This window comes from Hermetia illucens, chromosome 5 (assembly GCF_905115235.1).
Source record: "Hermetia illucens chromosome 5, iHerIll2.2.curated.20191125, whole genome shotgun sequence".
Classification (NCBI taxonomy): Eukaryota; Metazoa; Arthropoda; class Insecta; order Diptera; family Stratiomyidae; genus Hermetia; species Hermetia illucens.
Genome location: NC_051853.1, coordinates 108,389,736 through 108,402,289, shown reverse-complemented (window position 1 = coordinate 108,402,289; position 12,554 = coordinate 108,389,736). Strand labels below are relative to the sequence as shown.

At 39.0% G+C, this 12,554-nt stretch overlaps 1 protein-coding gene across 3 annotated transcripts in view; it reads right to left on the bottom strand.

Moving 5' to 3' along the window:
- Nucleotides 1–12,554, bottom strand: part of LOC119656784 (protein sevenless) — a 97,594-nt gene that overhangs the window by 16,214 nt on the left and 68,826 nt on the right. For 2 of the 3 annotated variants that reach the window (XM_038063370.1, XM_038063371.1), the window contains exons 4-6: nucleotides 10,187–10,531; nucleotides 9,856–10,101; nucleotides 3,644–3,981 (exon numbers count right to left, since the gene is read on the bottom strand). In XM_038063370.1, the coding sequence (XP_037919298.1) occupies nucleotides 3,644–3,981; nucleotides 9,856–10,101; nucleotides 10,187–10,531 (929 nt within the window). The remainder of the gene's footprint in view (nucleotides 1–3,643; nucleotides 3,982–9,855; nucleotides 10,102–10,186; nucleotides 10,532–12,554) is intronic. The other variant, XM_038063372.1, reaches the window with a different exon arrangement.

The window sequence follows — 12,554 nt, the reverse complement described above, 5'->3', positions numbered from 1 at the left end:
AGAACTCGAGTGACGAACACCAGAGGCCAAATCCGGCTTGAAATTTTCGCGGAACTGGACACCATACTAGCCAAAATTGGATGGATGCCCACTTTCCAAGGCAAGGGGCTAGACTCATTCGTCGATCTGACTTACTTCAGCACATTATTGACGAGAGGTATGGTCTGGCGGGTGAGTGAACACTGCAGGCACAGTGACTACTAGACCATCTTTATCGATATCAGAAACGGAGCAGGCGACACTCAAATGAGCAACAAAAGTAAAAATACCAGGATAGTTGGCTGGTCCACTGGAGCTTTCGAGGAGGAGACATTCGTGGCGGCTTCAGAAGGAAGCCCCGACCCGAAGGGAACGACATTAGAAAAAGTAGATCAGTTATCTTAGTGGATAACTGAGGTATATGACTTCCACCCCAAGTGACGTAATCGCAAAATTTCCCCACAACAGGAAGAAAGTGGACGTCAGTCAATGGTTCAACAAGATGTCTTCTCAATCACCGAGGTACCGAGGAGGAACTATGAGAGATCTATGGACGAATTGGGGACAATAAGGCTCCGGAATTAGATGAGATTCCGAACAAACCCCCGTAGTTGGCGGATAAAATCAGGCCCGCATGATTCATAAGCACATTTGAATCGTGCATGGTGGAAAGAGTGTTTCCCACTCAGTGATCACCTGGCGCATCTTCTTCATATCGTTTTATCTGTCTTTTAGACATTATGGGGAAGGTGTTGGAGAGGGCGATATACAACAGCCTGCTCTCGTTTGTCGAGCTAGCAGGTAGTCTATTGAAGGGGCAGTATGGGCTTGGCAGAGTGCGGTCCACAGTCGATGCAATAGCAACGGCCGTGGACCTCGTTCGGGAGGCATCGGCTGCTGGTAAGTGCTGCGCCGTGGTAACTCTGGATGTCAGGAATGTTTTAACTAGGCCAACTGAAGTTGGATTAAGGGCACCCTGGGTATGCTGGGTGTCCCTGGTTACATAGCCCGGATAATCGAGAGTTACCTTTCGGAGACACTCCATTGGTACGAGACGGAGGACAAGCCAAAGGAATATGTTGTGACAGCAGATGTTCCTCAAGGCTCCGTATTGGGGCCCCTACTGTAAAACATAATGTATGCTCGGGCTTCACGTGGCGAAGAAAGCAACGGTGGTTGCTTTTGCAGACGAGCTAACGATGGCAGTAATTGTGTAACACCCCCAGGACGTGGAACTGTATACAAGCGAAACCATTTATGCCATCAAAGCATGGCTTCAAATGGTAAAACTGGACCTGGCGGAAGATAAGATGACGGCGGTCCGTATTAATAATTGCAGGAAAAACAATACTGGCAAAATCCGGGTTGTTAATCATGATGTCGTTTCAAAATCGATCATATCTGGGGGTAATGATCGATGGCCGCTGCTGATGAAATCCATCCTGCTATACGTGGCTCCTATCTGGGCGTGTGAGCTGGATAACACAGTGAACCAAGGAAAGGTAAGTTCAACACACCGGCCGCTGAGGGTGTGCAGTGCATATAGGACAGTATCTGGTGAGACATTATGTGTGTGCGGGAATAATTCCTTTGGATCATCTAGCGAATAAGGCACACTGTCTCTACCGAAGAAAAAGGGCGAATCCGGCCGAAGTGACTGCGGGCTTCGGAAAATCCACTAGGAAGGAGCTATACAGGAGATGAGCAACGGTGGGATGATTCCTAAAAAGGCCGCTAGACCTATACTTTGATCATGTATATTGAAAGATGCGAAAACACAGAGAATTAAATTACCATCTAATACAGTTCTCACAGGGCCCTCAACACAGTTATCGGACCCCACAATCTTATGGAGGAGAGTGATGAGGTGGTGGATTTGGAAGCGAATTGGAGTGCGATAAACGCAACAGTAATTGCCATACAAGAAAAGCTGCAGGAACTGGGTCAAGCCCGGGAAGCGAAACGGAGGCTTTCACTGCGAAGTAATACTTAACGAGGCGTTGAAATGCGGTTAATTTTAGTGAGCGAGAATCCCCCCGCGCACTGTGGCACTACACGCAAACTTTCTATGCATATATATTGTACATGTTTCGCCTCGAAAAACAGAGACTGATGCTACAAATAATTGAAACAAGTCAAGAAACCGGAAGCTGGGCGCTTCAGGTATGAAAGGTCTTGTTTGCTTCTTCTGTGAGTGAAGGACTATCCTATTTGTACGTAGCCCGTTATGTATATGCATTTAGCATGTCTGACTACCCACTTCAGTGTGATAACGATATTCAGTTGCAGTAAATTTACACGGTAAAGTCAACTTTGAGCTACTGTAACTTTGTTACTAATAGTATGATTATTTATATTTATATTTTATACTACTACAAACTTTTATAACTCTGGGATAAACTTAAGGAGGATTTTACTCAATTTCCCCCCAAAATATGGTAATATACTATTATTAACTTAATTTGAGCAGATACCGATATGGAGAGTATTTCGAGGCCTGGGCACCATATAGAGCTTCATGTATTTTTTTCAGATTTTCGGTTTGATAGTTTCTGAGAATGAGTCCGTTAAAGAAATCGTCACTTTTCACCCCTCTCACTCCCTGTCTTTCTAACAAATATCAAAACTAAGACCGGCTTCTAAAGTACTAATCGAGACCTTTCATTTGATACTCCACATGACTATATTCGGTGAAAAAAATTATTACATCCCCCTTTTACATGGGGACCCCCCCCCCCCCTCCCTCCTAAATCTCAACGTAGAAGGATATCACTCACTGCATGTCTGGGCGTTCACAGTTCCCACCTTCCCACCAAATTTCGTGTCAATCGGTATAGCCTTTTCTGAGAAAAGTGCGTATGTTTTGCAAACAAAACCTTAAAAAATTAGAAAATACAAAATAAGATGTTCCTATAGGACGTGTACATATATGGGTTTTTTGTATCTGAGCTCGTTAAATTTATTGTGAAATTGATGTATAGCGCTATGCCGGCAAGTTGGAAAAGAGCTAAGTTTGGTAATAATTATAGAGGGTTTCCTGGAAACTTCCCATAATTAGATTTTTAGATTGGATATGTTCTGAGAACGAGACCTGGTACACTTTATGGTATGAATATTTTGGATCCTTGGCTACTAGTTGATATGAAAAGTTGGGCTGGTTTTAAAAAGTACGAATTGAACCATTTTATTTGATGCCCTACATGACCACACTCGGATAAAAAAAAACTTACACTCCCCTTTCACATGCATGTCCCTCTAAACCCAATATAAAAATCATCCTGTTGTATAGTATGCAGATCATACGTTCTCTAGCCAATGCTACTGAGACTCCAATTCCAGTTCCGGACTCAGCATAGTGGAAATTGAATCCCCTTTTGCTAAGGCATTCGGAATTCCATTTCGCTTTATATATTACAGTAACCAGGTACCCAGAGTAGTTCCACCGTATTGAATCCAGGAGTAGCATTTAATCGGTTTCTACATTCCTGACCGGGAGGGGGGCTCTTTCGATAATCGTACCTTTTATTTTAGGTCAATCATCCAGGAATTTAAGTAAAGCAAAATCTTCATATCTCCTTATAGGCTGTTAGAACTACTATCGACATTGAAGTTGACATTTTATTTGTTATCATTCCAATTACGTGAAACAGGAAAAAACACTTACCTGAAGACATAACCATTCTCCTCTGCAACAAAGACTAATTGCTTGGCAACGTGAATAGCGACTCCTACAATCCGATGCTCGCTCCGATAAAATACCTTTTGGGGTTCCGACAAAATATCTGCGCCTTGTGATAAAATGGAATATTCAGATCCTAGAATTAGCGTAGGTTCTGGTTCATTATCTTTCACGGTCGGTTCATTCGGTGTGCTCAAAGTAGTTTCCGCCGCAGGGCCTTCTCCTTCCGCATTCAACATTGACACATAAATCGAATAATTTCGAAACGGCAGCAACTTAGAAAACATGTAGGAATTCACGGTATTCTCCGTGACAGGTATATCCTGTTTTATTTGTAAATGAAACAAAGCTTTATGAATCTTTTTTATGAATCAAAATTTGATTTACAATCAGAAGAAAATGAAGTCATAGAATAAATGAAGACAATAGATGGCGGCAAGCAGACAGCACAGAGTGAATGAATGAAGCTATCAATTTGGCATGCTTCTAAATTTTAACAAATTCGCTGCGGATGTTAATTAGCCCGATTAAAATTTTAGCGGAAATGCCTTCAGTGGAGCATGTTCCATTCAATTGTAAGAATTGGTTAGAATTTAGTGTTAATATCAATTAATTTACACTTCTTCCCGGAATTCTAGTTACACATGCATAAAACCAAAACAAAGAACTAGACTGGAATCTGTGGTAACTAATTTATTGTGAAACCCCGATTTGATCATCATCTGGTGCTGCAATTTAGAAAAATTAATTGACCAGACAACTTTGAGAAAAGTGATATCCGTTTTTTATAAGTATATAACTTTATCCATCTAGCTGCGATCCATATGAATAATAGACAAATTATATGTATTTCAAGAATAATTGGCGAAGTCGAACTTCTACTCAGGAGACAAGCACCGCGTTTGTATTTGGAAATATATATATTATATATAAAAAGTTAATCGATTAGTTTGGATTTGGTAGCCGAAGAATACAGTTAGGAAGAGCACCGAGCCGACTAAAATAAAAATCTGTTAATAGGAAAACAACAAAAATATTATACTCGTATTTAAATGATGACTATGAGCACTTTCAGGCAAATGCCAATGTACATCCTGTTAAATAAATATATGTGCAAAAGCTATTTCTGACTCCTTTCCTTTTTGTTTATATACAGAGGGTGGCTAAATTATTAGAGCCACTCACATTTTTCAACTAATTTTAAGAACATGAATAATTTTTCATAATAAGTAGCTATTATTTAGTTGCTATTATAATTGTTTTTGCAAAATATATGTTTCTACTACACTTTGTTATATTTTTGAACGTAGTTTATAATGAACACTACTTCTTCTTCTCCTTCTTCAGTCTTGCTCCCGTTTATAAGCGGGGTCGGCTAGTCGTGATCGGTGGCACCATTTGATTATATCAAAAGACTCACCTGGATGCCATCAGGAGGCTTTCAAATCCCCATCCAGCGTATCAAGTCATTGTTTCGGCCGACCTTTTAGCCGCTTACTTCGATGTTCAGGCCAATCTTGGCAAGTGTATTCTCGTTAGCGGAAATTAGGTGACCATAACATCGAATACGCCTCCCTCGCAGTTTTTCCACGATCGATGCAACCCCATATCGGTTGCGGATATCCTCATTTCGGAAGTAATCAAAACGTGTCCGCCACTTGTCCAATGCAATATCTTCGTCTCCATTACCGCAAGACACCGTTCATTGTCTTTAATTGTTGGCTAACACTCACTATATTCCACCATTCTTTATTTTCGCCACGAAACGTAAAAAATCCCTGCTCATAAAAGATGGACTACAAGTAGCGAAATCGGAGTTAGTGATAAGGGTTACATGAACACTCCAACATTTCTTAAATGGTTGGACCAGTTCAAAAAGTTTATAAACCCTTGATAACCACACATCCTATATCCGCCTTGAAGCTTTTTCATTTGGTAAGGATAACAACATTCATAGTTTGAGTCTCCACGACACAACCATAAAACACAACCCCCAGGCCATTAAAGGCATTTTATGATTCTGTTGCGGATGACTGGAGCGTTTGACACGCTTGTCTAACCCAAAGCATTTATGATGTAACCGGTGTTTTCAAAGCTGCCTTTTTGAAAGCACTGTAAACACTGTAAACGGTTTCAACGGTTTTATTCCTCTAGATCGCAACAAGTTCACTGAGGTTGACTTTCTGCTTTCAGAAATTACTAATCAGAGCGGAGATGAAGAAAGAAACGAAGAGGAGTTAGAGTCAGGCGAACGTCAATTCATAGCTTTTAACGTGGATGAAATGGCTGGTGTGCACAAGAAGAGAATGCTAACCACCACAGACAACAGGATCATGCTGGAACCAGAATCAAAGATGATGCCAGTCAGTCTAATGAAACAGTTTTAGTTTCTGCCATTGTTGATTCAATTACTCCCCCTGCAACCGATAAACCAAAGTAGTCTATTGCACCAGGGACCAGGGATCAGTCCTCTTTCTAAGATACAAATTCGACGAAAAAGATCAAGAAGAGGTTTAGAATCAATTCTCCTCACTTCCACACCACATCGAGCACGATCGAGTGATGAGAAAGGAAATCCTGACACCAAAAATAAAAAGGGAGAAGCAACAATGAGATCCAGTAGCTATAAAAAGAGAATTTTGCTGTGATCAAAGCACAGGGAAAACAAAGTTTTCTTTTTGGCTTTTCGTCGTCAGAGTTGTTACTGTTTACAATGAGCGATTCGAAGGACTGTTCTTTAAGAGGATTCCTAACAGCCTACGATTCGGAAACCGCCAAGCACATTTTTTTCTTTATTGGTGATGTTAAAATCAAGTTGACCCAACCTTTGATTCAGAAGGACACTTTATCTTTTCATGAAGACCTCCCTGGAGTCGATTAGAATTTATTGATTTGACTATTGATTGGACCTGGGATAATTCTACCAAAAGGTCTCAATTTTTGTATTACTTTTTCGTATTTATATTTTTTACGTTTCCTTCTGGTCATTAGAGATAGGTTTCAGGGGAAAGAAACCATAATTTTGTTTGAAAGAGTTAACGTTTATTTTAAGATTATTTCAGGAATTGTTTGTTTCTAAGAATTCATAAATAATCTATGACATCCACAGAAAACCCGCTGTTTTCCTTTCAGTTTTCTTACTTTCTGGGCAATGGGGTAAACACTCACACCCAATTTCAGTGTTATTTTTCCCCCACTCAGTGAGGCGAAAACTTTTACAATTTAAGGTGTTCGTAAATGTTCATCCAACAACAGTTGCTCGTCTCGTAAATACACCTGACATCCCCATCTAATCGATTTAAACTTGAATGCGCCGCTATTTCTCCAGTGGGCCCGATAAATTGATAAAATCAAAAGTTTATACCCCCCTACCCTTTTTTTGCTATGTAGTTTCGAATTTTATGTTTTTTTTTTCTTTAAATTTATACCTTTAGAATGAATTTTATTTTTCAGTTTATTTCCACCAACGTAATTCCACAAAAAAAAAAAATTAAATTAAAATTCTTCTCAAAGATTTGCATATATAATTATTTAACAGAATGTTAGTATATATAAGTATATATAAATCAAATAGTCCATGCTGCCATCTCATCTATAGACAACAGTCCGCAAATTTCTACTTTTTGCTTATTGGCACCTAATCTGTCATTACCGTTTTTAATCCAAATATTAAATTAAGAAATATTCAGGTGGTCTCGACCGCCGGAAGTTTAATAAAAAAGTTCATTCAATAAAGACTAATTCATTTTGAGTAACCTTGCATCCATCAACACCTCACTTTGAACCACTACCGTCAAATTACAAGCAATTAAAATATTTTGTATTGTTGCAAGTTGGCATAGTGGAACATCTCGAAGATGTTTGCGCTTACCAAGTCCAGGTCTCATATGACAGTCTATGAAAGAAAACTCAGTGAAGATGAAACGAAGTATATAACAATAAATCCACATTAAAAATATGTTTTTTAATGAGCAGACACCGTGTACTTTGCTCTCCTCACATATCCAATTTTTTAATTTCAAACTCAGGCAAATCAAAAGTTCAAGTAAAAAAGAAGATATGGGAAGCAACACAAAAGGAGGTTAAACATCGGGATTTTTTTCTGAAAGCAAAGCATAATGGGTGTTTTCTAACACATACTACGAGTAACAAACCCACGGCATGTTATCAACTCGGATGACTGCCAATTATGAAAGCAATCATCGCGTGCCCAAAGTACAATTAAACCAATTACCGTTTACGTAACCATTGAAGAAAGAGAGCGGCGATTAAAAATGAAACCCCAACCAACTAAAAAATCAAGAAATATAATTAAAATATTTATTTTAAGCAACATTTTTACAGATTCGTTCTTTGATGCGCATGCAATCAGTTCAAGTCATCTCCTAATTAGAATAACAGACCAGCACATGCGATTTCTCCAATCTACGATTATTATTGCTTCAGTGTGAGCCTTAATTAAAGTAAGCTCCTATGCTTTCGCGTAGGTGGCGATACCACGGTACCATTGCACTATTGTCGGCACCGACAATACACAACAGACGCTATTCAAGTCAAGGTAAGCATCGAAGCGACATGCAATTAAAAAACCATTCACGTAATATTGCATCGGTTAGTTGAGGAACAATCATCAGGGATTCAATAGATGTGGGAGAATAGGTGATGTTGGGGATAGTCCGTACTGGGGTACTAGCGTCAGATGTGAAGGTTACTAGATTCGAAACATTTCAGGAAGCTCAGAGTTGTTGCTAGATAGTTCAACCGCTTGATATCGAACCTTTCGGGGTCAAAAACAAGTTATTGATATGCTACATGTGAAGTGCGCCTCCTGTATTCTCCAATCATATTTCGTATTCTTATTTTTGCCTAAATAATATTTTTTGTGCATCAGATTCATTATATCACACTCAATGCTGCGCAAGTGATAAACCTATACAAACATCGACGACGCAATAAGGATTCGTACCTGGGGCACAAGATCGAGAGGCTGGAAATCAACCAACTTGGCCATTGCACCATCGTATGTAGGCATAAGTTATTTACAGATTAAAATGCCAAAATGTGCTTATGGACGCATATTTCGCTACCGGCAAATAAATTACACTACAAACTTATTATTCAATAACAACATATTATGTATATTACAACGGTTATTTAGGAAAGTAAGCGTGTTTCTTCATTTTAGAGGGAAACCACATTAGAAGGCCTTTCTTCACTAACTTTTTTGTAATTTTTTTAGTGGCAAGAATTATTTGGAATTCAGTCAAATATGGACATTATATTAGCTAAATTCCGAACATCTTCTCAGATTTTTTTTTGAAAAATTTATAATAATAAATAAAAGAGTTACGCGACCATATTCCGCTGAAGGTAGTAAATAGAGTTCTCCAACTGCGGGACGTGTAGCGACTCCAAATTTTATCTAAAACCAAAAAGCTTCCAATTTTACATCATCAACTTATTTTCTCAGAACATGAACCTTAATGCAAAATAGTCAAAATCAACAATTTTGCAGGTGTTAAAAAAAATTCACCACTTTTTCACTAATTATTCAAACCAAGGCACCCTTAAAAATGTGATATCATCCCAATTGTTGGTTCATATTCTTGGCAATTTTGTAAAGAACTATACCATTCCCGTAAATGTGAAATTGTTTAAAAAATCCCCTTTTGGATGTGAAGACACTTTTCATTCTTAATTGTGGACAAACTACAATTACGACAAACGTGGTGGTGGACCCCGACCTTGTACCCCATAAACGCTTTGAAATTTCTATAATCTATATAACAAAAAAATATCGACTCCGAAAATCTCCTAATGTGGTTTCCCCCCTTAAATTATTTAAACATAGTGCTACATGTATACGTATGTGCATTTGCAAAATGATTTTCATCAACTTTTAATGTAGCAAATTAGAAATTGTATTATTTACAAAACAGAAGAAAGAAAAGCCACATTAGCTCTACAGTAATTCTTGTCAAAATTGAGTAAGCATTTCGACGAAGCGACAAAAGCCAATTTATTTAGGGCAAGTCAAATTTTACCTACCCAACTATAAAATCACATGTCATTAGCAGATCATTCTGTATTGACGCTATGCTGCTATAGAAGAAATTTTTCGGTAAAAAGTAGAACAGGTAGCAGAAGGAAAAAAAGGAGGATAGATATGTAATAGGTAAATGAATGTTAATAAAAACCTTGAAAACACCATCTTCCCCGGTAAGTGATAAATCTTTGATCCTCAGCGAATATGACAAAATTGGACCATTGGGAAATGGTCCGGGTTCCCATGAAACTGATATCGTGGTATGATCAACGGCAACAGCTCTTACAATTAAAGGTTTTGACTTTGGTGGACCCTGTGGTAAAGTGGTGATGATTACACTCTGCTCCGATATAAGAACTTCATCCTCTTTTCGGGATAACGGCAATGCTACTCGAAACTACACAATTTAAAAAAGCATTATCAATTTCTAATCGTTTTACCAATAAGTTTTTGCTACTGGTAGCCAAAGTTTGCATACGTACTCGATATCTCGTATATGGCTGCAAATTATCCACTCGAACTGTCGAATTCCGTCCCATACTTTGATTTCTGCAAAATTTCCAATCTCCATCCACTTCCTCGTAACGCCATTGGACTAGGTAACTTTTGGGAACGAACGACCTACCTAGTGTCAGGTCTATAAGTTTCGGTGGGATCTCCCACTCCAATGTCAATGAAGTAGCATTCAACGTGTCTGGAACCAACGCTGGGGCACGTGGAATACCAACTTCAGTTCGAAGCCATCTGAAATATCGACTTTGAGCATCATTACACCCCATAACGCAGTACATTTCCTTCGGTTCCATATTCTCATCGCTGCTTCTATTCTGTATGGTAAAAATAAAGACAAATTCAACTGTCATATACTGTCAACTCATTTTCTTAAAGTAGTATAAAAAAAATATGGTTGTTCAAGTTAAAATCCATCGTGGGTAAAATTTTATTAAAATTATATGCAGGATATTCTTGGGTTGGCGGGTCTGTGCGGAAAACGGTAATCGGAAATTCAAAAACCTTAGTCAAATTGATTTACTGTCTGTTTGCTTGTTTCACTTGTAATGATGCGGTGGCCAAAAAACCATCCTAAGCGGCCAGAGCAAAGAGGGGAGAACTATTCCAAATACCAAAAAAGATAAAAAATTGACCTTGAAGGTTCGCCTGCAAATATTGAAACTCCATCGAAGTGCTCCGTCGACACGTGATTGCACGCTTCTGTGCCAGCCAGGCTCGGGAAAATGCGAGGGGTCCTTCGAATAATTCCCTCACGTGTCATTTTACAAAAATTCGCCTACGTGAGTTCGCACCGGATCCTGAAAAAAAAACAAAAAGGGGGTTCGCACGAGCCTAAAAATCCACGACGGATAACAACCTCGATCCGTACTGATTTGACATCCTCAGGCGTTCAAATCTTTGCACAGCTGGTCATCAAAAGCAACTTCGGCTTTAAAACGTTAATGCAATCCCCTTAAACAGGAAACAGTGGAACAACCGTTCAAAATACACCGCAAACCTTGATTCTTTCCACTTTCCTACTGCAATACCACAAAACGAAATTGTCCTCGTCGACTCTTCAACTCCGCTTACCACGCTCCTCTGCATCCCCAGTCCAGCTAATTAGCTGTCCATACATCGGCCGGCTCTCCTCAATGCAAAAATACATTTTCAGTCGCCTCAACCAGAAGCAAAACCTTAGGCCTGCATCCAATAATATGTGACCTGAACAAGTTTATGTGCAAGATCAACGTTCACTTTCGACCGGGAAAGCTAAGAGGTGTTAAAATGGAATATTACATATTATTACATGCATTCCCTTTTAAGATTGTCTCTGGAAGAGGAGAATAAAGTACTGCACATGTAGCAAAACCGCGGGCACTACAAGCTGTACTTATTGATATGAAATTGCATGAGATGTTGGAAATATAAACCTCTGTGCATGCAGTAAATGGGAGTATGCCGAATTTAACGGAAGGACCCCTTATATGTAAAGGAGGAGTTCTTTACGTAGTTTTGTAATTGGTTATAAAAGGGTGAAGTAGGGGTGGTAAAAAGCAGTTATAAATCAAAGTCCCATTTTCGGGAACTATGAAATCGGAGAATCTGAAAACAACAAAAAAACACCACTTTGGATGTGGACATTGTTGTGGAAGGATATTCGACATAATGCGTTTGAAAGAGCGCAAGAAGATTGTGAATTTATGGGATACGGAAACAAACTTGCCATCCGGACTCTCGAATGGCCAATTTAGTAACGTTTGCTGTGTTAAATAGAACATTGTCGTGATGCAATATGTATCACTTGATTTCGTTTTTCTAGTAGTATTGCGGCATGAAACCGATAAAGTAGTCTGTAATAAAGTTCAGCTTTAATTGCTACAGTTCTAGAAAGCAATTCATAACAAACGATACCGTTTTGATTCCACTATATGTAGAGCATACTCTTTTATGAATGAAGACCTTGTTTTTCTCGTGGAATTGATGTAGAGACTATATTTTTCATCTCCTGTGCCTATAAGTGACAAAAGTGATTGGTGATGTCAACGATTTACACATTTACACGATACCGAGCCATAAGAAGAGCGCTATCACCCAATTTCCAAACAAACTTCAGTTATATAGTCACATTTCAACGTTTTACTTAATTCACCTGTCGTTTGGGGAGGGATTTAATGAAGCACAACATTTAAATGTTCCTCATCAAAATTCGACGATCGAACGAATCAATTCGATCAGAATAATATGTCGAAAATGAGCACTTTCTTTCAGTCTAATGCCGGCTCCACACGTTGGCACTTGACACAAACTCCAAACTTCTATAAACGTTAGGCGGACAAAACGTCACCATCCACACGC